Source organism: Oculina patagonica, chromosome 14 (assembly GCF_052425735.1).
Source record: "Oculina patagonica isolate OP01 chromosome 14, crgOcupat, whole genome shotgun sequence".
Taxonomy (NCBI): Eukaryota; Metazoa; Cnidaria; class Anthozoa; order Scleractinia; family Oculinidae; genus Oculina; species Oculina patagonica.
The window spans coordinates 11,452,390-11,477,418 of NC_135771.1; the positions used below are offsets into that span (position 1 = coordinate 11,452,390).

General features: G+C 39.0%; 1 protein-coding gene and 1 pseudogene across 4 annotated transcripts in view; both read right to left on the reverse strand.

Moving 5' to 3' along the window:
• Positions 1-1,648: 1,648 nt before the first annotated feature.
• Positions 1,649-5,393, reverse strand: LOC144637518 (dynein light chain Tctex-type 5 pseudogene; annotated as a pseudogene). Its single transcript, XR_013567733.1, has 2 exons — positions 5,255-5,393; positions 1,649-2,681 (listed from the first exon to the last, which is right to left on the reverse strand). The product of XR_013567733.1 is annotated as a dynein light chain Tctex-type 5 pseudogene (transcript).
• A 2,764-nt stretch (positions 5,394-8,157) lies between these two features.
• Positions 8,158-25,029, reverse strand: part of LOC144637507 (ammonium transporter Rh type A-like) — a 53,661-nt gene continuing 36,789 nt past the window's right edge. For 2 of the 3 annotated variants that reach the window (XM_078496577.1, XM_078496576.1), the window contains exons 2-9: positions 13,924-14,119; positions 12,811-13,106; positions 12,102-12,280; positions 11,744-11,881; positions 11,432-11,568; positions 10,217-10,398; positions 9,575-9,642; positions 8,158-9,217 (exon numbers count right to left, since the gene is read on the reverse strand). In XM_078496577.1, the coding sequence (XP_078352703.1) occupies positions 9,137-9,217; positions 9,575-9,642; positions 10,217-10,398; positions 11,432-11,568; positions 11,744-11,881; positions 12,102-12,280; positions 12,811-13,106; positions 13,924-14,119 (1,277 nt within the window). In that variant the 3' untranslated portion in view covers positions 8,158-9,136. Of the gene's footprint in view, positions 9,218-9,574; positions 9,643-10,216; positions 10,399-11,431; positions 11,569-11,743; positions 11,882-12,101; positions 12,281-12,810; positions 13,107-13,923; positions 14,120-16,603; positions 16,933-25,029 lie in introns of those variants that run through there. The other variant, XM_078496578.1, reaches the window with a different exon arrangement.

Consider the following 25,029-nt stretch of genomic DNA (forward strand, 5'->3'; position numbering starts at 1 on the left):
AAGCATTAAAATGAGTAGTGGCGGAACGCGCACTTACTGTGCACTGACTGTGCACTCCGTTTTCAACTACCAAAGGTGTTGAAAACAACGGCTTTTTGTATACTGATAGAATTTAACAATAGCGTATTCACGAAGCATTATGCCTCAGTATTTTCTGACATAAGTGGCAAACGCCCGCCGCAGTTTAAATGTGTTGAAACAATTGACACATTTTTTTTTTTTGTTTGCTTGAATGTGCTGGCTGGTCCAGGCAAATAAATGAATGTTTACTTTGAAAAATGGTGTGCCCGTATTGTGAATATATTTATATCGAAGGAAGACCTGTAAAAAAAGATTTCCCTAATCAAATAAAGTTGCGTAACTAATAACGCGCGTTTTATTTATGTTGCAAGTACAAAATACAGAACATTGTAACGGGAGAATATATGTCCGCGGGGAACATTTCCCGGGGAGATTTTGCGAAAACTGGGACAAGGACATACGGCTGAACCCTGCAAATCTCTGTATCGTATTGTGGAGATCGCGAAATTCCATTTTCATGACTGCTGTTGGAAGCAACTTTTTGCAATAACTGGCAGAATTCTGGAGCGCACATTGGTCGAGACCTGTGGCCAATGAGCTTGAGAACCGAGTATAGACTACTTACGCAACGCAACTTTAAGAAACTTGAGAAGTTGTCGCGACTTTTGCGGAAAGTTGAGAAATGTCACTTGGAAGATTTGGCACGAAATTCCCCCGAGCCCTTCGGCTCAAGCAGAAAAAGTGAACTTTCGCGTTGTCAACGCGCGCGCGAATTTCGCACTGATTTTCTCTCTTGTTTGCCGATGACGTTTCATGATATTGTAAAAGAAGATAACAAATCGACATTTTTCCATCGTTCTCACTCTTATAGACCATAGGAATGATGTTTTTAAAAAATTGTCTTGACCTTTCAGTGTGCCTCTGTGAAGCAGGGAGGGGGGGGGGGGGGGGGTAAGCGAGAAAAAAAAAAAATACAGTCAGAAGTGCAACCTGATTTTATACCATGCCATAGAAAATACAGCCAATCAGAATACAGGAAAGCCGTTGTATATTGCGGTATTCAACCCAACCTTCCCAGTCGGGTTTTTGAGAATTATATTTTTTTGTAAAAATTTTTTTTACCCCGGTGGTGTGTAAAGAAAAAAATATATTGAACAAGCGACGGTAGCTCTGCTTCCAAGGAAGGGGACGGGAAATTCAGGGCCCCATTTCATCTACGACTTTCAAAAGCTATTTCACCGTCGAAGTTAGAAAACCTCACGCCGAAAATAGTTAGACAGGCAAACATTTTCAAGGCGTTTTTTTTGAAGAAAACAAATGCGTTTAAGTCACTTTGTTGTAATCAAATATAAGTTTAGCTTGAGAGAAAAGTTACTGAACATGTTTTTCTCTTCCTATTAATTAGATATTGAAAAGTACATATTAAAAAATTTCATGTTGTTTTTAGTAATTTCTATATGTCCCCGGACCAAAAATTGTGGGCAAACTGACGAAAATGAAATAGGCATTTTACGTGACACTTGTGATACTTTCTAAAATCAAAACAACATGCTAAAACCTTTCACCTAAATGATAATTGAATAAATGCAATTTTGTACAAGGTGGTGTATTTAGCAAAATACAACCAAACAAGTAGTATCCTTTATTTATTAAATGAAATCTAAAGGAATATTTTCAATTACAGTTGAATCAAAACAGGATTTCGTTTTAAGAATTATGATACAAAGGAGCATATTTTCAGTCTGCTAAAATGTACAGCAGTACGAAATGTACTTACAATCAATAGAGCGAAGTCAAGTTTATTTCACAATCACGAACATTTAATGGGCTTACCAATGAAATTGGAATTAAAACAAATATCTACTATATTTGTATTAGAGTGCCAATAATCTCAAAATCCAATGATTAAGTCGTTAAAAATAAAGTTTGAATTGTGAGTTTCGCTGTTATTCTTGGTAGATACCATAAACTACCGCAACGGCGAATATTTCAGAATTTCTAAACACTGAATCGACCCAGGTATCGTGTTTTTCATCCCACAGAAATCGGCTAGCAACTCTTACATCTTGCCCTTTCATTTCGCCAATAGTTACGCTGCTAACGATCTTGAACCGGCTAAATCCCAGAAGCTTGACTCTTTCGCAGATAGTATGAGAGAGCGATTTGCTCAAGGCACGGCATTTTACTGGATCGTACTTTACGTCCTTCAGGGACGTGGATAGCGTTTCGTCCATGATTTCTTTGACTTCGTTGATGTGAAATCGCTTGTCCGGCTCCATTTTGTAGGTGTTTTCGTAGCGAACTTTCTGGTGGATTGCATGTATTTGGCTCGGTATCATGCTCGGAATAGAAACCATGCTAGATCCACGGTCGCGCTGAACTGGAAATCCAACTTCAAACAGACTTGAACGCCGTTGTTTTGCCGCCGAGGCCGCTGGTTTCATTGGAATGTTCTCCGTTCCCAGCGTAGAATCTTCTTTTTCAGTCATTCTTGCAAGTCTTTTTAAAAGTTTTTCGGAACAAAAGGTAAAAGCTCTTCAAAGGAGCGAGTTGGAAAATGATTTTGCTCAAAGATTTCGATTTCTTGTCAATTTCGCGGTCGATTGCTGATAATGTCAGTCACGTGACCTCAAAGAAGACGTCATCATTCCCATGATACCCTGGGGGAAAACAGAGAGATAAGAAAACGAGATTAGAAAAGTCAATGGAAAATATCTTTTTTTTCGCTTAGTGAAGAAGTATTAAGTCAACACTACAAAATAATGGTGGGCGAAACTGCTGAAGTTAGAAAAATAAAATGTAGTTCAACGAATGAATGGATATATGAACAAATAAACAAATGGTAAATCAGGAGCCCATGGGTTACAGTGGTGGATCTCGGGGAGGGGCCCGGACGTACCCGAGCCCCACCTTATTTTTTGGCCAAATAGAGGCCCGAAAGGCCGAGAAAAATTATTTTCAAGAGAGGACCCCCTCCTAATTCCAGGGCCTGTGACTCCTGACATAATGGAAATGAATGTACAGTCGACTCCCGATAACTCGAACCCTCGCTAACTCGAACCTCGCGCTAACCCGAACCAAAATCGATTTCCCCTGGATCTCCGTCATACATTTACTGTAATTTTACCCTCGGTAACTTGAACCCTCGATAACTCGACCTCCCGCTAACTCGAACCAATTTTTGTTTCCCTTCAGGTCATTTTGTATACAATTTTACCCTCGATAACTCCAGCTATGTCTGTCATTATGTGACAAGTCAAAACAAACCGTTTACTGTAGTTAAAACGTTGAATATATTTTGAAATAAATACGTACACGAGTCAAGGCTGCCCCCGAATGGCCCCTCAAAACACAAATTGTGCCACGCCATTGACGTGCTACATACGTTCAGTTTGTTTTTGGACGTTGATACCGATTCAGTTTCAAATCCGACCTTAGAAAACTTTAAAGGATTATCGCCAGGACGAATTAACTGACTATTTCTCGAGAAAGGAAATCGCATAAACTCTGCAGCAGTAGCCTATAGCGTTGTTCTCTTTGAAACCTAAAAAATTCGCAGCTGATTTGCTTTGTTTTACGTTATGTTACGTTTTGATTTCTACAGTGATTTAGAAATATATATGTTCCTTTTTCTTTCGGCTCCTCTATACTCTAAATAATTTTTTTTTTCAAAATGTACACTGGTCTACACTGTATGAATAGAAAATCAGAAAACGCCGTTTTTTCATTATTTCCGGTCATTTGTTTTCAACTCCCATAACTCGACCCGAACCATTTTCAATTTCCCTTGAAGGTTCGAGTTATCGGGAGTCAACTGTACATGCACATGAACAAATGAACTGTTGAACATGTGAGCAAATAAATGAAGGGATAGACCATTTACTACGGTCGCTTTCTGATTGGTTCCGTCTATAGTGATTTGGCTGAGAAAATTTGATATTTTCACAAATGAACAGTGTTTATTTCTGCGCGCAAACTTAATTAATGTTCAGTTTTCTCAGATAATAAACAATTTTACTATCGCGCTACCCCCCCTTTCAGGATGTCAACAAGCCAATGATCATGAAAATAGACATATTGATGAGTCATGTATAATGTTTTTCTTTCTTTGGAATTTTATTCCCTTATTGAGGAAAATCTTATGCGCAGCACACTTATTCGCCCTTTCCATTTTTTCGCTTGCTTTCTGCTGGACACAAAATAATCTTTTGGTAAATCGCGCAAATTTCTCATGACAAAAATCTCACGTGAGCGAAACGCGCGCAGCCCGTCATTTTTTTGCGTGACATGAAAAGCGATACGTAAATTTTCTGAATAAACACTATAAGCTGATATAGCTGTTTATGGCTCGACGCTTCGTCTGATATTGACCACACATAAAATACTAAATGCGTCTTTCCACCACAGATGGAGAAATAATTTGGAGGCGGAAAATTGGGCGTGGTGAAACGAGAGAAAACTTGATTTAAACTACATGAAACTACACCATAACTGTTCAATTTATTCTTTTAAACTGGCTCGTAAGGGATTTATAGCACGTGGAAGGGAAGCGCCAAAAAATCTTGCCAAGTATCTTGAGTATTTTCGTTGTAACTACAGGATTAAGGCCTCGCTTGACATAAAGCTCTTGACACTGGCGACAACTGTACTGAAAATAGAATCCGGATAAAAACAAAACCCCAGTAAGTTGTTTTGAAACAACAGAGTTTCTGCCAATGCATGAAAATATAATTGACTCGGTAGACATAGGAAAAATTCTGGGCAGATTTGTATGAAAAAAAAATCGATCAAGATAGAATTCCAACCAAACGCTCTTCAAATGTTTATAACACAATGTCAATTAAAGGCTAGAACGTGAATTAAAGGGCGATCAGGATTTCCTTTTGTTGTTGTTCCATGCGATTTTTACAGGCGATCAGCATATTAAGCGATGTAACATTAGCGACAGAAACAATTTGGTGATTCGATCGATTGTTGTTCAGCGCGAATATATGTACAACCACTACTAAGACAATTCGTGAAGAATTACATAACGCATTTGGCTCGTTAACTAGAATTTTGCAATGCGTATGAACCCATCGCAGTTAAAGTGCACCTTAGTAGAAACATACAGATAGTTTTGCGCAAAGATCGTTGCAGTTTACGGGAATGTCGCGCTCGAAAGCGCGTGGTAAAGAGGGTGGGTAATGAAATGTGAAGCGTTTTCGAAAGCGTGAGAAAGAAACACACTAACCTGATAAATTGAGGAAATTGGACGGACGCCTCTAACCATTCATTCCCCCTGCTTAGCGAACTGTTGGCGGCTAATTGCAGCAGTAATCGAAAATATGTTGTTTGTCGTCGTAATTGTTCCCCGTTTCCTAGCGAACCTTGTTGTTGGCTGCTCTACGTTTGACCTCTATCATCAAGTTACCAAATTTGATCCGCGTTTAACGAATACCAGGCGACGGAAGTTACGATCAATATCATATTTAGTCATGCAATTTTAAATAGCCGGAATTCTTTCTCGCTCTAGCGGCTCGAGGGGAGGTGCGATTTTCGTTGGTTTTCAGTCATTTCTTTTCTCTCTTTCAAGGGTTATTTGCACGAAACCGGCTTGCAAAATCAACATGGTTTTGGCGTGGAACCACGTTAGAGTTTTTCTGGCCAAACAGTACAGCCCCGCCCAAAATATCGGCGATTTACTCCGGCCGTCAACCCTACCCCCGAAATCCTCAAATGCTCAAACCGATATTTGACCTTGTGTTAGAGACGACGGCAAAAGGCACGGGATTAGATTATGTTTGTGCGATTTAAATAAAGAAAATAAAATGTTAAAAAATTGACTGAACAAAACTGATTTGCAGCATAGAAAAAACGGTACTGAAGATCACACATTCAAAAGGAAAGGCAAGGCGCAAGAAAACTTGGATGTTCATGTGCGGGGAGCGAAGGAGACGTGAAAACAACGTCGCTAACCTGATTATAAATAAAAATTAATAAAAAGTGGTAATTGTCAGTTAACGATTTAGTCTCGGTCCCTTATACTCTCTTGGCCGCCACTCACCCTATGCACTTCGCAACTTCTCGTCGAGGACCACTTAGTGAATCAATCGGCACGGAATCCGACCTAGCTGAATGGAGTTGTTTTCTAAGGCTCTGTTATCAAATGCTTCGTTCATACAAGACGTGCATTTGAGATGTCGAAATAACTGGAAAGTTTCCCTCCCGGAGGTGGGTTAGTCCGCTTACTAAGGGGTAGTGAGAGGAGAGGTCAAGAGGGTTAGGCTTTGGTAGATTGTGCTAGCATAATTTTTGGCATAATTGGAGCTAAAAAGCATAATTTGTGAAACGAGCACTGCCACGGCATAATTAGCAATTTTTAGCACTTTTTGGAGCATAAATTAGTAAATATGGTGTACTTTCTACAGAAATAAATGAAATTTAGGTAGTTTGTTCTTGCAATGCGTGTTTTAGCTATACAATTGTGATTGTTAAGTCGTTGGAGGCATTTTACAAACGGTTCAGAGATGCAGCTAATTTGGACAGCTGACGGCCGTGGCAAACTGCCATAAAACACAAATAAATTTACAACAACAGTTTATTTGAAAAACATCATAATTTGGTGTCGTTATTGGGCACCTCTATGTACAGAATCTACGTCATTTTGTGAGCATAATTTCGGACATCAGGAGCTTAATTTGGGAATTCTGGCATAATTTTTGCATAATTTGGCAAAATTTTGAGCACTGCTAGTAGCAGGGTAATATGCCACTTTTAGGAGCACAATCTACCAAAGCCTAGGTCAAGTTTCCGAACTGAATGGAGGCTCTGTTATTAAATGGAAGATTTAATTGTAAATTAAATAAAAAAAAAATGTAAATTCCTTCCTGGAGGTGGGTAAGTCCACTAACCAATGGGTAGTGAGCGGAGAGGTCAGGTTTCCAAACTAAATGATAAATGCTTACCGTATTTACTCGAATAAGCGCCGCGGCGCTTATTAGATCAGTTCGCGCCTCAAGTGCGGCGCTTATTCGAGGGCGGCGCTTATTTAAAATGTGGACGCAACCAAGAATCTAATCTTTTACAGTAATTGAAAATAGCGTCCTTTGATTGTCAGTATTCGTCTCTTGCTGAAGAAAGAAGTGGAGCTAGCGATCCTGGCATAGTTCGCGGCCTTTTCACAACATTTAGAGAACTACGTATTGTAAGAATGACGGATAGAAAACTAATGAGCGAGCAGTAAAACGATCATTTTGAACTGCATAACATCGCTTTTGATGGAAAGAAATGTCCAAGTTTGTTTTAGAGTTGCTTTGTAGTGCTGTTTTTTTAGTTAAACGGAATTCCTCGAACAAGCGCCGCATCGGGACTGCGGCGCTTATTCGGGGGCGGCGCTTATTTTTTTTTTTGTTCCAAATGCGGCGCTTACTCGAGGGCGGCGCTTATTCGGTGCTGTCGCTTATTCGAGTAAATATGGTAGATTTATTATACTAAGACGCATTTCAGAGATCGAAGATAACTGGAACGGTTTCCCTTCCGGAGGTGGGTAACTCTGCATACCAGGGGAATCGAGGGGAGAGGTGACATAAATTACCAGGATCTAACTAACTGCGTTGTAAAGAAACAAAGCGAAATTGTAATAACTTTATGCAAGAAGGAGAAAATTGAAACAAGTTAAAAATACTGAATTGGGGAGGTTATTATTCATTGACCTTGTTGACAATCCGCTTCAACTGAAGGCAACACCAACAAGCTGGATTCTAAAAGGGTTTAGAGCTCCAGTAATCTGGCTTAAAAATGCACCAGGAACCACGCGACAAAAAGTTTAACAAGGGCTATTTCTCTGGGCTTCATTTTGATCAGGCTCCAAACATGAGGGACCCAGGAGCCGCGCTCCCCCTTTCGGGACATGGTCCATCACGAAGCCACGAAAAAAATAAAATACAATCAAGCAACAAAGTTTTTTTTTCAAAGACAATTTGTTGGTTTGTCGAGACAATGTCGCCAAGTTAATGATTCTCTTTATTCTCGTAACCTCTCTGCTTGACTTTATATAGATATTGCAAGGAGAAATTTGGTGTTGGTCAGTGCTTGTTAGGAATTTTAAGGTCAACCGAAGTAGAGAGCAACAGAAGACAACGAGGACAACAATAATTTAATCTTTATATCAACTTTATTCTCTTCGATTTTACAGTTAAGAGGCCATGTCTATGAATCATGCATAGCCAAAGAGTATCAATATTGAATTTAACAGATGATGAAAAATTTAAAAGAGTTAGCTATTTTATTTTATTTTATTTTGTTCTATAAAAGCAGCCTGGATAACACACTTTTAAACCAACAACTGATCAGTCACTCAAAATTCACTCAAAACTGCAGAAATTCATTTCAAATTATAACTGTAAGATAAACGCTATATTTTTCACTGAACCCTTAAAAACCAACCAAATTCAGTTACCCTTAAAACAACGCTATTAGTCGATGTAATAATTTCATCGTACCTTTTAAATCGCCTGAATTTTGTACTTGGCGCGCGCAAATTACGTCCTAAATTCAGTGGCTGTTCTTTTTAAAGCTGTGAACAGTACCAATAATACTGTCTTTGAACCTTACTTCTGAAATTACAACTGATTTAAAATGGTAAAAATGTTATAAAAATGTAGTTAGCTAAAATACATGTACTCAAAGAGTTCGTTAACTAATTGCACACAACAAGGTAAAGAGAAAGAAGGTTATTGTGATCGGCTTGCAATTTATGTCAATGCAGGATAATTTCATCACAAATATTTCAAAGGAAAACTCCAAAGAAAACTACCTGAAGATTTTCAGAATAAAAAATTAAAACACTTGAGGAATTTTGAAATTTTCGTTACCTACTGGAAAAAATGGGAGGGTGGGGCAGTCGGGTATTAGTAATCACGCTTGTTAAAAAGATATCTGCCCCCATCCCCCCCCCCCCCCCAAAAAAAAAAAAAGACTTCACCAATCTCTTTGCAGCCGTTATGTGAATCGTCACACAACCACGAAGGGTGCATTGCGTGACAATTCATGTAACGGCCTCAAATTAGACTAACAATTCATTGCAAATCAATCGCGCGCGGTATAAGAGCTTCAGCTTAAGTGACCAGTTCGTTTAAAGCCCGTCATCCCTCACTTGCACATTGTTTCCATTTCCTGCCTCAACATCCGACTGACTGCCTTCTTCTTCTGGCACCTGATAAATAATGAAGAATAAAAGAATTAGCATTTGAAATCCAAGCTTAGACTACTTAAGTTGGCTATCTTGTTCGCGCGTCAGCGTGTACCGCGCGCGACACTGCGTGGACTGAGTGCAAGAAGGTCGTCGGTAGGTGCTTTGGATGCGCGTACACAACATCCTCTTCTAAGGGCACCAAAGAGGGGCAGGGAGTGGGGCTATTGTTTTACTGCTTGGGACCCAGCCCCTGGTTTTCCCGCGGGGTGGGGGGAGGAGGGTAGAGAAGGAGCCCGACTATTTTGGGCTCGGAGCCTTAGAGCTCTAAACTCCATTGGGAGCATGTTCTCTACATGTATTTGAACACGGCTTACGTACCTCCCAGAAATCCTCGTCATCGTACATTTGCTCCCTGCTGACTGGGTCAATCCATTTTGCAACGAAACCTGTGCGAAGAGAACAAACATAGTTTTATTTCCCACTGTCTACATACAAAATCTCCTTACTAGTCCCCACACAAATCTCATAGTACCAGTTGGGAGGATGTGTTCCAACGTCATGACACGTCTATCAGCCTTCATTGGTGGAGTTGCTATTCTGTTTTGTATTTCTGCAAAAACTGCTACAGCGTCTTTTGCAGCCATGTTTTGGGTCGTGACGCAACACTTCTTGCGTGACGAACGTTGCAATAACAATGAAGGAACCCCCTTTAGTTCTTACTATACATGGTGTCGAGGTTCGGATTATGCCAAGTTTTTGTTGTCTTGTTGCCGACTACTTTAGAATTATTTTTAGCAATACCGATGCTTAGCAAAATTGTCGCGACGCTCTTTTGAGAAATTCAAAACGACCGAAAAAATTTATAATGACACTTTCAACAAATAAACAATCCAAAAAAGAGCTAGGCGACTAGTGTCTGATGTCTTGTAAAGACGATCTATTTCTCAATTTTACAATAGTTTTTTTTAATTCAGCACCCGATATTTCTATTTGTATGGAAGATAAAGCAAAACTCGTTACCAGTCACAATTCCTCCGATGACAGCAATAGCAAGGGCAACTGCTAGACCGGCGATCTGGAAACCAGCCTGGGCTTTCGCTGAGCGACCATCCCCTGCGTCAAACGTCACACCCAAATTTGTCAACTTTATGTGCTCAGTGGAGTTCTTCTCTGGAGCACGGGATCCCCACAGAGAGAACATACTGAAAAGAAAATAATATTATAAATATTTGTAAAAAGTTATTGACTATAGTTGTTTAGATAGTCTCTAGCTGAGTGAGCAATCAAAAACATGATTAAATTCTATTTATCTGGGTTTTTTCACGTTAGTCGATGTGTTAAAGGCTGCGAAGAAACGTTGAACATTGCGCGCAAATGTAAGACTCGGACATAAGCATCAACATTTAGACAACATTTATGGCACGGCATGTCAATATAAACTTGTGTAATCAAAATGACAGCGATATCCTGAACAAGAAACTAAGAATAAAAAAACGCAGCTATTTCGTGTTTTGATCACGAAAGAAAAAGTAGTTAAAAGAAGAAACAAGTCACCGTTTTCGGGTAGTTGCGCTAGGCCATTTTAATTGCGTGCAAATAGTGGACACACGTTGAATTTGTTACGCGCAATCTTGCAGAAGTAGAACGAGATTTTACCTTTGCAACATTGCACGCAAAAATTTTGGGGCTGATACACGATCTGCAACATTGCGCGATGACAATGTGTCCACTATCGGCAAATATACACATAAAGACGTAGCACATCTATCAGCCCTTTTCTGCCTTCTGACTATCCCACACATTGGAGAGCAGGGATAGCGCAGTGGTGAGAGCACTCGTCATATGTGGGTTGAGTTTGTTGTTGGGTCTCCTCCTTGCTCCGAGAGTTTTCTTCGGTTTTCCTCCCTCCACAAAGCCAACACTTCTAAATTTCAATTCGATCGGGAATTTGAGGCCCACAGGTTTGTCAATCGCAGGACTGTTACGTGCAACCATTTTTACACACGTCAATCTGTATCTTTTTTCCACTTTTCGGTTTTCCTTTTTGGCTCCTTGAGATTGGTTATCGATTTAGTTACCCACCAAATGTGCGCGAAATGTGAAAGTGTGTGGTCACGTCCACTGTAAATGGTGCCGGCAATGTGTCGGTCTGCGGACCTTAAGGAGTTTTCTCGTTTCTTTCGGAGTATTACAGAAATATTTAACTGTACGTGACTTCCAAGTGAGGTTTCTCACCCATCGTATCCATATTTGTCCACATCCGCATGCGCGGCGGCAATGGCGCCCGCGATACCACCGAGGATTCCCGGCATTCCGTGCAAGTTGTTGACGCCGCAAGTGTCATGGGTCTTGGTATACTTGGTCAAGAATGGCTGCGGATGAAACACAAGTGGATATGAGTATAAATTAACTCTCAACTTTCCAACATCAGTTCATCTTTTTTATATGAAAAAATGGCGGAATTTTGCATTCCTAGACTAAATTGTTTAGTTATCTCGCTCTGTACGCATTGCAGTCCTATGATCCAACATCAATTTTGGTACTTACAGTCACGTAGGCGTATCCAACAGTGCTCAGCGCTCCGGCACAGCAACCAATCAAAAGAGCTACCCAAGGATTGATTGACATGTTGGAAGCCGTTCCCACAGCAACGCCACCGGCCAGTGTCGCGTTTTGAACATGGACCTAAGAACGAAAAAGGAAACCGTCGTTAGACGTAAAATATACATTTTCAGAAAATGAAAAAGGGAAAATTAGATATGGTGTAATCTGGTGGAATTTGATGGTAGATCAAGACAACATGTATTACTTGATAGTTCTCGTAATTCTCGACAATAGTCTGCTAAGCAATGCATCGATATTGTCGGGAGAATTAAGCTAGCGATCAAAGAACAATCTTCCCTACCATGCTGAGTCTCCACTTGCCGCCCTTTCTCTGGAATAAAGGCGACAGAGCAAAGGTCGTGACACAAGCGGCAGCCAGTGAGTAGTAAGTGTTGATGATAGAGCGGTGCTGTGCCACGTAATCAGGGGCCACTAAGGCAGCGTTGAAACTAGGCCAGTACATCCACAGGAAAATAGTACCTAAAATACAACAAAAGTTAATTAATGTTTAAACATATATTGCGTAGGAGCTTTAGAATTCGTTTAAGTCTCGAACTAACGAATAAACATTTTTCTCTATGAGAATCCTGTCGGCGAGAATAATAACTGAACCCACAGTTTTCCGCTAATCGTTACTACGTGACAATTACATGCGATGGTAAAACGCTTGCGTTTGGATAGCTAGCGTTTGGAGTCTTTGGTCACTTGATTGAGGAATCGCCAGAAACGACCCGACCGTTTTCCCTTTAATTCTTTTCTGGTTAACATGTCTCCTTCTCCTCCTCGTCCGGATTCTTGCACCACCACCACCACCACTACTACTACTACTACTACTTCTCCTCCCCTTCCTCCTTTCTCCTCCTTCTTCGCTTCTTCCTTCTCCTCCATCTCCTCCTCCTTCATGTGAGGAGGAGGAGACTCGGAATAACGTGTGCCCTGTGCTACTGCGTCAAACAAGTTAAATGGTTAAAATAAAATGCAATTGGTACAAAACAACAAAAGAAACTTACCAATCATAGCAAACAGATCCGAATGGTAGTTAGATTCTTCCTTGGGACTGTCCAAAGCCTTTTCAGTGTACAGCACACGGGACAAAGCCAGCCCGAAATACGCACCAAAAGTGTGAATAATAATGGACCCTCCTGCATCAGCGTACTGCAGGAACTTAATAGCAATCATCTCGTTGATGGCGTAAAACACAATTTCCAAGGTACCGATGATCAGCAACTGCAGTCGGCTAACTTTTCCCAGGACAGCTCCGTAAGTGATGAGAACCGTGGCGGCAGCAAATTCTGATGTTACCAAACTGCGGTCAAGGACAAGAAACGAAAAATGAGTTTTAATAACTGCATTAATTTTTCAAAACAATGATAATGCGAGAATTGTTGTTGGCTGTTTGAAAGCCAACAAACACGCCCCCTCGGTTAGAAGTTGATCGAGGTTTCAATTTCTTTTGTATAAAAGTGCTTTTTATCGCTTATGTTTTCTGGAGTTTGAGATTAGTCGACGTCAAAACTAGAAGGCAAAAACTATACACAGCAAACTCTAATTCGCTCTAATCCTGAATTAGCTGAATGGTGCTTTGAGCAACCCGGTTCTGCACTGTTCGGTGTTGCCTGCCCAATTGCAGAAATAACCTGAACTTAACAAATTGCACGGTGAAAAACAAGTTAAGCAGTAAGATCAGCTACCGTGGTAGACCGTCAAGAAAGCTGAGCTTACGATATCTTAGGAGGAGTTTATTTTCAAGGAGGGTTTTACGGTCAGGTTTTCATCCATTCAAAACTTGGTGATTTGCTTGTGCAATGTAGTGCATGGAGTGTAGAAATCCTTGAAATCCTTCGTCAGGTTTTCATCCATTGAAAACTTGGTGCTTGAAATCTTATCCAACATCAAAGGTTCGCGATGTGTGCATTAATTATTCAAAATTGAAGGTCCGCACAGCGTGCAGAAGGATGAACAATTTGAGATTTTCCTTTCGTGGATAACGATACAAATTATTTTCATTTCAGTGTCAGTCGGCTTAACTTTTAATTATCCTCTCCACACCCTAGCAATTAAGGACAATTAATTTTTGTTCTTTTTTCATCGAGAATGAATAATAATGAATGATTATCACATACGTTTGTACGCTGAGTTCGATGTGCTCATGGCCTTCCGCGTAAATCTTTTTGAAACACCCTGTCACAATCGTACCCCACTGAGTCATAAGAGCGGCGATAAAGAAGTTGTAGCCCACAGCACCGAAGCCATACTTCTTCAAGAAGGTCATCAGGAAGCCAAAACCGACATACACCATCACATGGACATCCTGGAACACTGTGAAAGGAAAGAGAACGCAAATAAGATCTCTTGACAGTTAAACTGTGGAAGCAGCTAACTAACTATTTAGCTAGCTATTCGAGAAGGGTTAAAGCGGAAACTGGACAATAGGCAGGGACTAAGACGACGGAAGAGTGAGATCCATGGCCATATCTTGAAGTATGGGTTTTTGTTACAACCCTACCTTAATCTTCCTTTTTTTCCGTTAAACACTTGATTTCTTGCCAAATTTATCCAAAACGTTCACTTCAAAACCAGTATCTTCCACAGAACACCCACAAAAGTTGTAAGGTTAGCGAGGGTTCCCTGTGGTTTAACGAACTTAATCGTACAACCTAATATCTGCTTCAAAGTGGTACCAGCCAATTAAAGTTAGAGTTTTTGTTCCCAATCTCAAAATATAAATTCTCCCAATGATTTCTATATCATTCTTTCAAAGTAAGTTCTGAGAATTCGGTGGTACATCAAGACAATATCCCCGAGTCGATGTTTTTCTTTATTTTCATCACCTTTCTACTGGACAGTGTACGTTTACCGTAAAGAGAAAGTACATTTTGATCTCTCTTTATCACGTTTTGCTAGTGCAATGAAGTGCATTGAATCTTTGACAGCTCGCGCCGTCGGAAAGAGGCTGGAACCAAATTTTCACAACTTGTTTAGCGAGTTGGAAGCTTGTTCGTGCAGTGAAATGCGTAGAATCTTTGGCAGCTCAAGCCGTCGAAAGAAGGCTGGAACCGAATTAACACAACTTGTTTAGCTTGTTGGAAAAGTTCCAACAGGATTTCATTGTTCGGTAAACTTCGCTGTTTTCTTTTCTTATCTGACTTTAATTTGATTTCTTCTCCGCCCTTTATAAGCTTGTTCATGCTTTCGCGTATGTCATACAATAACGAGAATAAAGCAACAGACGCAACATACATGGTTTCCAATTGCCTAACCTAAACAAAAAAAGTGTGTCATTTTTGTATGCTACTTGAGCGGTAGACATTGATAAATATATGCCAGTAACATTTGACAAATGACCACTTTACTAAAGATAAAATCAGTGTCTTATTTTAATGCTTTTCGTTTTGTGGTTTCTTAAGAACGCGCGTTAGGCAGTTTTGTCACGGAATTTAGAAAGACGTTAATTTGAATGCTATGCGGATTTAGCAGATTTAGTAGGTTTAAACTTTACTGAGAACCAGAGTGAATATGATAATTTTTGCGAGGCGCGCGTTTTACTATTTCATCCACTAAATTAAAATGCCTAAATTTAGATCATTTGGAACATTAAAATATCCTTACTTTTGTTCTGTTTTTACCGCATTCTGCGATAGGTGCAAAGCTAATAAAGTAGACAAAGGATTTCGGTATAAAAAAAAAGAACACAGGATTTGTTTAATTTCATGGTGACTTGCTTCTGTCGATGTCCGCTATTACTTTGTGGTGAATAAATTATACCTTTCATTAGTTTCGCATGGTAAGTTCTCGCTTAAGCGATTTCAATGTAAAATGCTTCAAAGGTTAAGCAGGATTTTTTCTTTGCCAATTAAATCAATTTAAAACTTGTTTGAACCAAAGTTTTATACGACCAGGAGAGGTCGTTAAATCACCATGCAAGAGAATTTCAACTATGTTGGACACCGCCACCGACACACCCCCAACATTCCCACTTCTTCGCTTCACTACACAACCCCTTGGATCCAAAATTTTCGAGTCTTTGTCTTTTTGCGCTTCTTTTACCAACTGAAATACGCGTTACTTTCGAGCAAAATAAAGCATGTTCCTTAAAATAACTAGTGGCTATTATCAAATGACCCACTTTTTGTGCTAGATATGTTGTTTTCAATGAAAAAGCGTTGTTTTGCATTTAACAAGGATGGACGACTTTCGAGTCGATTCGAAGTGGATGCAGACATAAGGCTCCATTTAATAAGTGGAAAAACGAAGCCAAATATTCATTTGGAAAGAACTAGAATATTGTCATTGTGTGTATCAATTTCGATTTGAACCTTTCAAATATCTTATATTCCGAGAATTCTTAACTACAACAGTAAAGTATTATGTTATATTTTGCAACCGCAAAGCCAAATGACCCAACCAAAATTCGCGACAGAGCAGGACGCCTTTGTATTATGCTAAGAAAAGTGTTCTTTTGGACAAGAATAATTACAAAAGTCGAAGTAGAAAAATAGCTTTGAACTGACAGGACTTTTTTCGAACTGTAGGCAATCTTAAAAGAGACTTTTTTGCACTGAAACAGCAGAGAGAGAGAACTATAAAAAACTTATACGAATTACACAACAAAGTAATTAATTCCTGAACGCCGGCCGTCTGAAAATTGGATTGTTAAAACAATACCTTAAAAGCGGAGAGCAATTGTGAAAATCTAACGGAAAGATGCCATCGAAGTGAATTTGTACTGTACAAGTGTGCCATAGTAGTAAAAATATTATGTTTAATGTAGCACCTAAAGCAATTTATATTATATCAACTTACTAGGGTAGTAGACTGACACATCGTTCACTGGCAAAGCTGGATTTGATCCGGTTACGTTTGGGTTAGCGCCTTTGCGCTTGTGCGGTGGTAACGCATGTTGACTATAGTCCACAAAGGTAGCAAAGCAAATGATCAGTATGAGTTGAAATAATCCTGCTGCGATCGAGAATTTCATCTTTCTCTACGAAAACTGCGATGAATTTCTAAGTTAAAACACTACGACGAAATTGCTCTTCTTGGCTGGTCACACCCCGATATAAAGTGATCCTGCGCAAACTAAAACATCGCCGGCCAAGTTGTTGACGAGAGAGCTTTCTGCAAGATCTAATCTCTTGTTATCTGTGGATCAGGCATTTATTCTTTCGTAACCTAAGGCAAACAATTTACCATCCTTGTCATTGGTTTATTGTAACTGGTCTGTCTAGTTTATTTTTTTTTAATTTTCTATGCTAATTACCCCTAACGAAGGGGCCTAATTGCATAGAAATGTTTTTAAGATATACCTTATTATAGGAAATTAACGCGTCATGAAATTAACGCGAATTTCACATTTTCGCGTTAATTTAAGTCGCGTTAATTTTTGTTAACGTTAATTTCCGCGCCGTTAATTAAGTGGAGCGTTAATTTCCATGATGTTAATTTCCATTATTTTGGCCCCAATTTTTCGTTACAGTCCAGATGTTCTTGACTCCAAGGAAAAAGCATAATTTTATCTGCCACTATCATCGATACTGCGAAGAACGCTCAAAGTGGGAAAAGTACCACGAACATTGTTTTCGTTTAAGATTATACGCCTACAAGTGTTGAAATAAACTTGTTCCTGTTGTGTACGTCGCGTTAATTTCCTTCATTTTGAAATGTTACCCCCTCTTTCGCGTTAATTTCCTTTATCGCGAAGTAATTTTTCCTTCAATTCGCGTTAATTTAAGTCGCGTTAATTTCAAATACCTTAATTAACACAAGCGTTAATTTCCTATAATAAGGTAATACCATGCATTGTGATATTGAGTGTTTCGTAACGCTTGGAATAAACCATCACAATAACTGTTTATAATTATAACTAAGCCAGCCTGTAGGTTGCGAAACCATATAGTATTGCACAATTTGTTTTCAAAGTTTTGCACCAATTGAATGAAAGATCTTACGAATTGCGTAAAGAGTAAATTTCTGACTTGAAAGAAGTCAAATCATGGTTTTTCATCGACAGCTCAAATTGGCCTGAATTTATGAATATTTAAGCTATGGCTTTAACGCCGTCTTCGGTTCAAAACACACAAATCCATAATAACAAATACGAGAATAAAAATAATTTCTTTTAGTGTTAAAAATAATTTTTTTCGTAAGTTATGTGACCTAACTACATATATATGACACAATTTTAGGTGATTCTTAATGGTTATCTGATCTTTAAATCTGTGAATAATCTTTGAATTGTTCTTAATCGAACCAAAATAATTATTGATGGAAAATGAGTGGCTTAACGCAAAGAAATACTTTAAGCTTGTTGCGCAATACAAAGAAATCAACATTGTCTGTTACTATAGCTTTAAAAACTGTGTCTATAGCACGCGCAATAATGAAATGAAAATAAAAGGACATTTGAAATTATCTGGCGTCAGATAAAGGAAAACAAAAAATAATAACTAAGGGAAGGTAGAAAAATGCGAGAAAGAATGTTAATTACTTATAAAAGAGCACAGATGCTTAATTAGCAATGCGAATGATTTAAATAGATTTCTAACTCACAATTTGAATTTTGTTTCAGCGGAACAAAAACCAAGCGCACATTACATTTGCAAACAAGAACATTGAGAAGCTTGAGAAGCTTAAAATCGGGCGCTTTGCCTTGAAAGGCAGGGTTCAGTACAGCAGAAACCACGAAGCAGTTACTTAAGTAGCACTCAGTCCGACTGTGTTTGTGTAAGTCACAGGGCTTGCATGAGCTGTATTAGTGTGCATAATATAATATCTAGAACGTTGTCGAGATTGCATTATTACTTAATGACATGATGGTTTCAATTTATAAATGTATTTCACACAATACAAATAAACGATTGAAGTAGACCATGAGCTATAGGATAAGTGGAGTTTGTCTAAATTAAAAGCCAATATCTTACCACTAAAGTCTTTTCTTTACTACTCTGTTTTCTTCTTTCGTTCTTCGATCACAATACATGGTTAACCAGGCTTTTATTCAACCGAGAAGACCTGGATGCTAAACTAATTTGCATTTGGAGTGCCTTTGGCCACTCCCCGAAAAAAGCACCATTTCATGCCTTTGGGGGTAGGTATTCCTACATGTGGACCACTAAGCTAATTTGCATTTGCGACTATGTGTATAATACCATGGGTAGGAAGATAATCCCTTCTTTCGTGTGAAGCTCGTAAGATCCAAAGGTGGCCATTTTCCTTATAAGGAATGTAAAGGTGGCCCACCTGGGGGTTATACAAAGGAAACCATTCATTCACACAGGGAGTGGGATGAGGTGAACATGGGTTTACCCGAAGTCGTTGGAGTCTTGCTTAATTAAATGGTTGAATTTCGCGACTATGAATTGGAGTTAAGAACTATTTACATCACCTTTGAAGTAAATTGAAATAATACGGGATGCCCGCTCTTACTACTTTTCTTTATTTTACTGTCATAATCTGACGTTCTAATGTTGAGAGAAGTAGTGAGTGGAGGAAATAAAGTTTTATCGGCTACATTTCAGAAACAGTAGTGGATTCTCCGACGACAATAAATTGCACGCTGCATGTAAATAATTGTATTATATATACGAGTCGAAAACATTAAACAAAGAAGCGCTCGGCAAGCTTAAATTCGTCAAAAAACCGGCATAAAAACTAACTCACCCTATGCGGAAATTTTTCTTATTTATTTTATTTCAAAACCTCAGTCGTAAATGCCGATTTTTTCGAAGCTTAAATATTCACAACAACAATTAGTGAATAGATTTGAATATTCATATTTGTAAGTTGTGACCACACAAACACACGCGTAGAGTTCAACGCCTGTGTTTTCCCGTTCATGCTGCACCGGTTAAAAGTCACTCGTTGCTTGTTTAGGCAATTTAAGACAACTCCAGCTTACTCCATAGCGAAAACCTTCAAAAATAACGACAACGACCACAAAACTATCCGAAATTTACATTTTTTTTTTCCACCGTTGAGTTGCGAACATCTCCAAAATAAACCAAAATTCATTTCCGGTTGCCAAACCTTTCTTCGTCCATGTGGGGAAGGCTCAAGTTTGTCGCCTTTTTCATACCTCACTAGGGGATTGAGAGTGCTCGTTGATCTTACGAGCTCAACACGAAATTAAAAAACAATACCCATTGTTTGTCCGGTTTAGTGATTGGCCAAAAACCAAAATCTCCTAGCAACGGTAAACGTTTTTCCTACCCAGTGTTTTTATTATTCGCCGTAACACCAAATGCAAATTAGTTTAGCATCCAGGTCTTCTCGGTTGAATAAAAGCCTGGTTACCCATGTGTTGCGATCGAACAACCAATTAAGTAGTAAACAGAGTAATAAAAAGACTTTAGTGGTAAGATATTGGCTTTTAATTTAGAAAAAACTCAACTTATCCTATAGCTCATGAGTAGACGACTAGAAAATGTAAAGTTTTAAGACTTAGCAAAGTGCAGTGTATTGGTAATACTGTAAGGTGCGGTTTCACCTGAAGGTCGTGTGCTTTTCGGATTTTCCAGCCATTGCACTTTGATGGGACAGTACTACAACTGTTTACCGGGGAACTACTATTGTCAAGAAAATGATCACAACTTGTTGATGAATGATTGAACATTTGTTTCATACCACTACTGTAATAGCAATTGATGGAGGCTTTATGAAATCGTAACTTGATCGCATTGCAAGTTTTCCGCGCTTCACGCTCGCCCTCGCACTTCGCGCTCGCTGTATCGCGCTTCACGCGCCCGCAAAATAAACCACCTGTTCTGGGCACAAGTTGTCGGAACATGACTATGCGGTCCCAGACCTCGTCTCTATCTCCCGCCCCCACCTCTTAATTGTTATTAAACGTGACTCTTTTTAGGCCCAATTCATCCCCTACCTCCATCCCCCACCATGGGCGTCTCAGATTCTAATCGCTGATCCCACGCGCCAAAAATTCCGAGAGATCCCTGAAATACCTCTCACTAATTGCTGCTCAGCTACGAATTTTCATATGCATCTCTGTAGACCTACATGACCGCCGGTTTAACCAAAAAAGAATTCAGCCTGCATAGAAAGACTTCGTGTTTTGGGACTTGCAGACGTTTTTGTTTATACTAAAACTCCCCGGCATACTGTATTTCGTGGACTGGACTGGACTGGACAGGACTGGACTAGTAAAACGCGGACTAGTAAAACGCGGACTTGTAAAACGCCTCTAGACACTTCCTTGGCCACAATCATCTTACGGATCTCTTCAATACATAATGTCTCAAAAAAATAGTAACCTCAGAAAGAAGTCAGAAGCAAATAAGGTCGAAAGACCGAATTTGAACATATAACGGCAAATGTTCTAATGTCACGAACGTAGGAGTCGTGTAGGCCCGTCACCTTTATTTACCACATACTGCCCCCAAATTAAAACAGTACCCTCAGAAAGAAGTCAGAGGCAAATAAGGTCGAAAGACCGAATTTAAACATTTAACGGCAAATATTCTAATGTCACGAACGTAGGAGTCATGTAGGCCCGTCACCTTTATTTACCATTGACTGTTGATTTCTGGACGGGCCCCGTTCTACCTCGTGCGAGCAATACAAACGACTGCATTCAACAGACGTCAAGTAGTGGAAAGAAAGAAACATATGCGCACAACTCATAGCATCAATCCCGTTGTTTTAGTAGGGGTTTGCAGAACGAACATGTGCTATACTGCAAAAACATCCCCACGCTAAAACAGACCATAGAGTGCTCAAAAAAGCTAGAAATATGCCGTCGAAGAAACACACAAAAGCTTCAAACACAAATTGTTTCGCTCGCTAAACCGTTTAGTTTTATCCGATTTACAAGCGCTTGTTTTACAAGTCCGCGTTCTACAAGTCCGTGCTTAACAAGCCCTCGTTTTACAAGTCCGCGTTTTACTAGTCCGCGTTTTACAAGTCCGCGTTTTACTAGTCCGCGTTATACTAGTCCGCGTCTTACAAGTCCGCGTTTTACTAGTCCGCGTTTTACTAGTCCAGTCCAGTCCTCGAAATACAGTATGCCAAAACTCCCCGCCCTCTAAAGATAAGTCCTTGACGGTTCTTGTCGTTTTTCGGTGCCTATTCGTCTTCGGCATCTTTCTCATCCACCTCTCGTTCTGTCCTGTGTCTGTCATCACACGAAAGAAAAGCTGATTCTCAAAAAATCTGCCACAAAAGGAAATTGACAAAAACAATATAAAAACCATATATCGAAAGTTTCTTATTCTAAAATTTTATCATACGTCTTAATTCAGAGCTACAAAGAAGTTCCTCCTTTTGAGTTATTGATACTGTTCTTACAGTACCTCTTTCCACTAGCGAAATTTTACAAAATTCCTTCGCGGCGAAAAGGTAGCGCGAATCCAGAACAGACTCCAATCGAGAGTGGGTTAATTCTAGATTACTATTAATTAACTATTACAACATTCATTTTTAAAATAGTTTCCCAAGCCGACTAAGCTAACTAAACGTCGAGTGTATCTTTCAGTAAACAAAACATGCCGTTATGACGCCGGAAATCCAGCTCACGCATACTATACCCCGTGACTCACGCAAACCTCCGACTTACGTGCTACTACAGTCATTCCTTTCTAAACATTTTTTTTTTTGACCACCACCGTACCTTTCTACCCAAAAAAACTCATGAAACCGCCCGGTTTTAACCTGTTTTAACCTTTCAAAACTTAGAGCGTTCGAAACTAAATAAGATCCGTAATCACAAACAACATACAGCCGTTTACCAGCACTCTTTAAAACTCCTGAAACCCTTCAAAATCAGGCAAAATAAATCTTTGAAATAACCTTTATCAATGTTTCTTATTTTTTATTCAGTTCTATAAAATGCCTTTCATACACTACTGTCAAACAAAAATTTCAATTTCCTCAAGTTTCAAGACAAAAGAATAACAAATATTTCGTGCACAATGTAATTTGATTAAGCCAATATTATCACGTCTAAAAATACTTCAAGCAATTCAGTGAAAACCCGTTTTTTTTTTCGTATCAACGAAAACCACTTTCGAATAATCAATACATGAAAATAACAATAAGATCAATGGAAGAAAGGAACCTTTCTAATTATTTGAAGACTTTCAAAGCCGTGATATTATGCATCCAATCCGCGATAAAATTTAATTACAATAAAATCCAAGTTCTCATTTTGAAGTCCATTTTTTTCAGTTGATACCTTAATCCAACTTGTGAAAAATTCCATTCAAGTTCCTATTAATACTGTACATTCCCAATGTTTTGCTCAGGTCTTCAGAAGCGTCTTACTAACCAAATCTAAAATAATTCCAAAACATGCTGTACAAACATTCTACTCTTTGTGACAAACGACTTGACGACCAATTGTTCAGAAATGAAAATCGACACAGTTCTTGCTAAATAAAAAAAAAGTTTTACGGCGGAGTCAGGCTCAAAAAATATACCGCAAGATCACACCCCCATTCATAGTCAGAAACCAGTAAACCATCTAGTTTGCTAAAAAAAACACTGCGTGACATCAATGACGTTACCTTTTTCATTTACAAAAATAACTTTAACTTGTCAAAGTAAGTTCAATTTCACAATGGTGAATATCAGTACAGTATGGGGCACAGTTCTCGGCCGGGTCCAGTTCTCGGCCACTTTGTGTTTAACGCGTTTTTTCACACTCCAGTTGAATTAAAAGAAAAAGGTATTTCCTTCAAACGATAGACTGATTCATGTGCTTAAAGTATCTTGAGTTTGATCGTTCAATTCGATATAGAAAGCTCACACGTCGAGTTTACGCGGAGGTAGGTGAATTTGCATTCCCGAAAAATTTGTTTGTTTACGGCTCCTTAAAATTCATGGATGTAGTTAAATTCGTATTTTATCCAAAAGCCCCCACCATACGAGCTAATTTTTGGCGTGTGAAACGTAGAATAATTCAGCTTTCTGCTTTAGTTAACTTTTCGTTGAACCGTTGTATTTTTTGGTCTTAATTTACTTCGAAATTTTTTCTTGCGACGTTTGCGTATTTGCCAGTTCTCGGCCACCCTGCTCGCTATCACAGCTTAGCGCTTGGTTTTTAATATAATTTCATCTGCTGCTGCCAGAATGAAAGAAATAAATGTTTTAAAACTTAAGTTCAATCTTATCTCTAAGTTTTGAGCTGACTCTTGTCTTGTCTATTATTTCTACAACACCTAAATCTTTCAAGACCTTTTCACTGCAAAATAAACCATCTAAATGCACGGGTCACACAATGCGGTTTTGCCAGAACCTGCACATAGGCAACTAGGCGCGTTAAAATCCTTCTTTTCTAAAGTAAAACAAAGCCTCATAAAAATAATTTGGGATCGATATAACATAAATAGGTTTACAGAGTGATTTTATGACTGTGAAAATTAATTGAGCATTTTTTTTACAGATAATTACGCACAAGCTTTTTAGTGGCCGGGAACTGGGCCAAGGTGGCCGAGAACTGGGCCCACAAATGGAGCTTTTATTTTTATTATTGCTCGGGCAAATTAATTTTTGATCGGTCGATAGCTTTACACCAAAAAGCTGAATAATGTAGCTAGCTCTGGGAGAAATTTCAAGTTCCTGCGGTTCTTCTGAGGTAAGAAATACAAGTTTACGTCAAAAGTGGCCAAGAACTGGGCCCCATACTGTACTTTGCCCATGGATGTAGTTAAATTCGTATTTTATCCAAAAGCCCCCACCATACGAGCTAATTTTTGGCATGTGAAACGTAGAATAATTCAGCTTTCTGCTTTAGTTAACTTTTCGTTGAACCGTTGTATTTTTTGGTCTTAATTTACTTCGAAATTTTTTCTTGCGACGTTTGCGTATTTGCCAGTTCTCGGCCACCTGCTCGCTATCACAGCTTAGCGCTTGGTTTTTAATATAATTTCATCTGCTGCTGCCAGAATGAAAGAAATAAATGTTTTAAAAATAAAGTTCAATCTTATCTCTAAGTTTTGAGCTGACTCTTGTCTTGTCTATTATTTCTACAACACCTAAATCTTTCAAGACCTTTTCACTGCAAAATAAACCATCTAAATGCACGGGTCACACAATGCGGTTTTGCCAGAACCTGCACATAGGCAACTAGGCGCGTTAAAATCCTTCTTTTCTAAAGTAAAACAAAGCCTCATAAAAATAATTTGGGATCGATATAACATAAATAGGTTTACAGAGTGATTTTATGACTGTGAAAATTAATTGAGCATTTTTTTTTACAGATAATTACGCACAAGCTT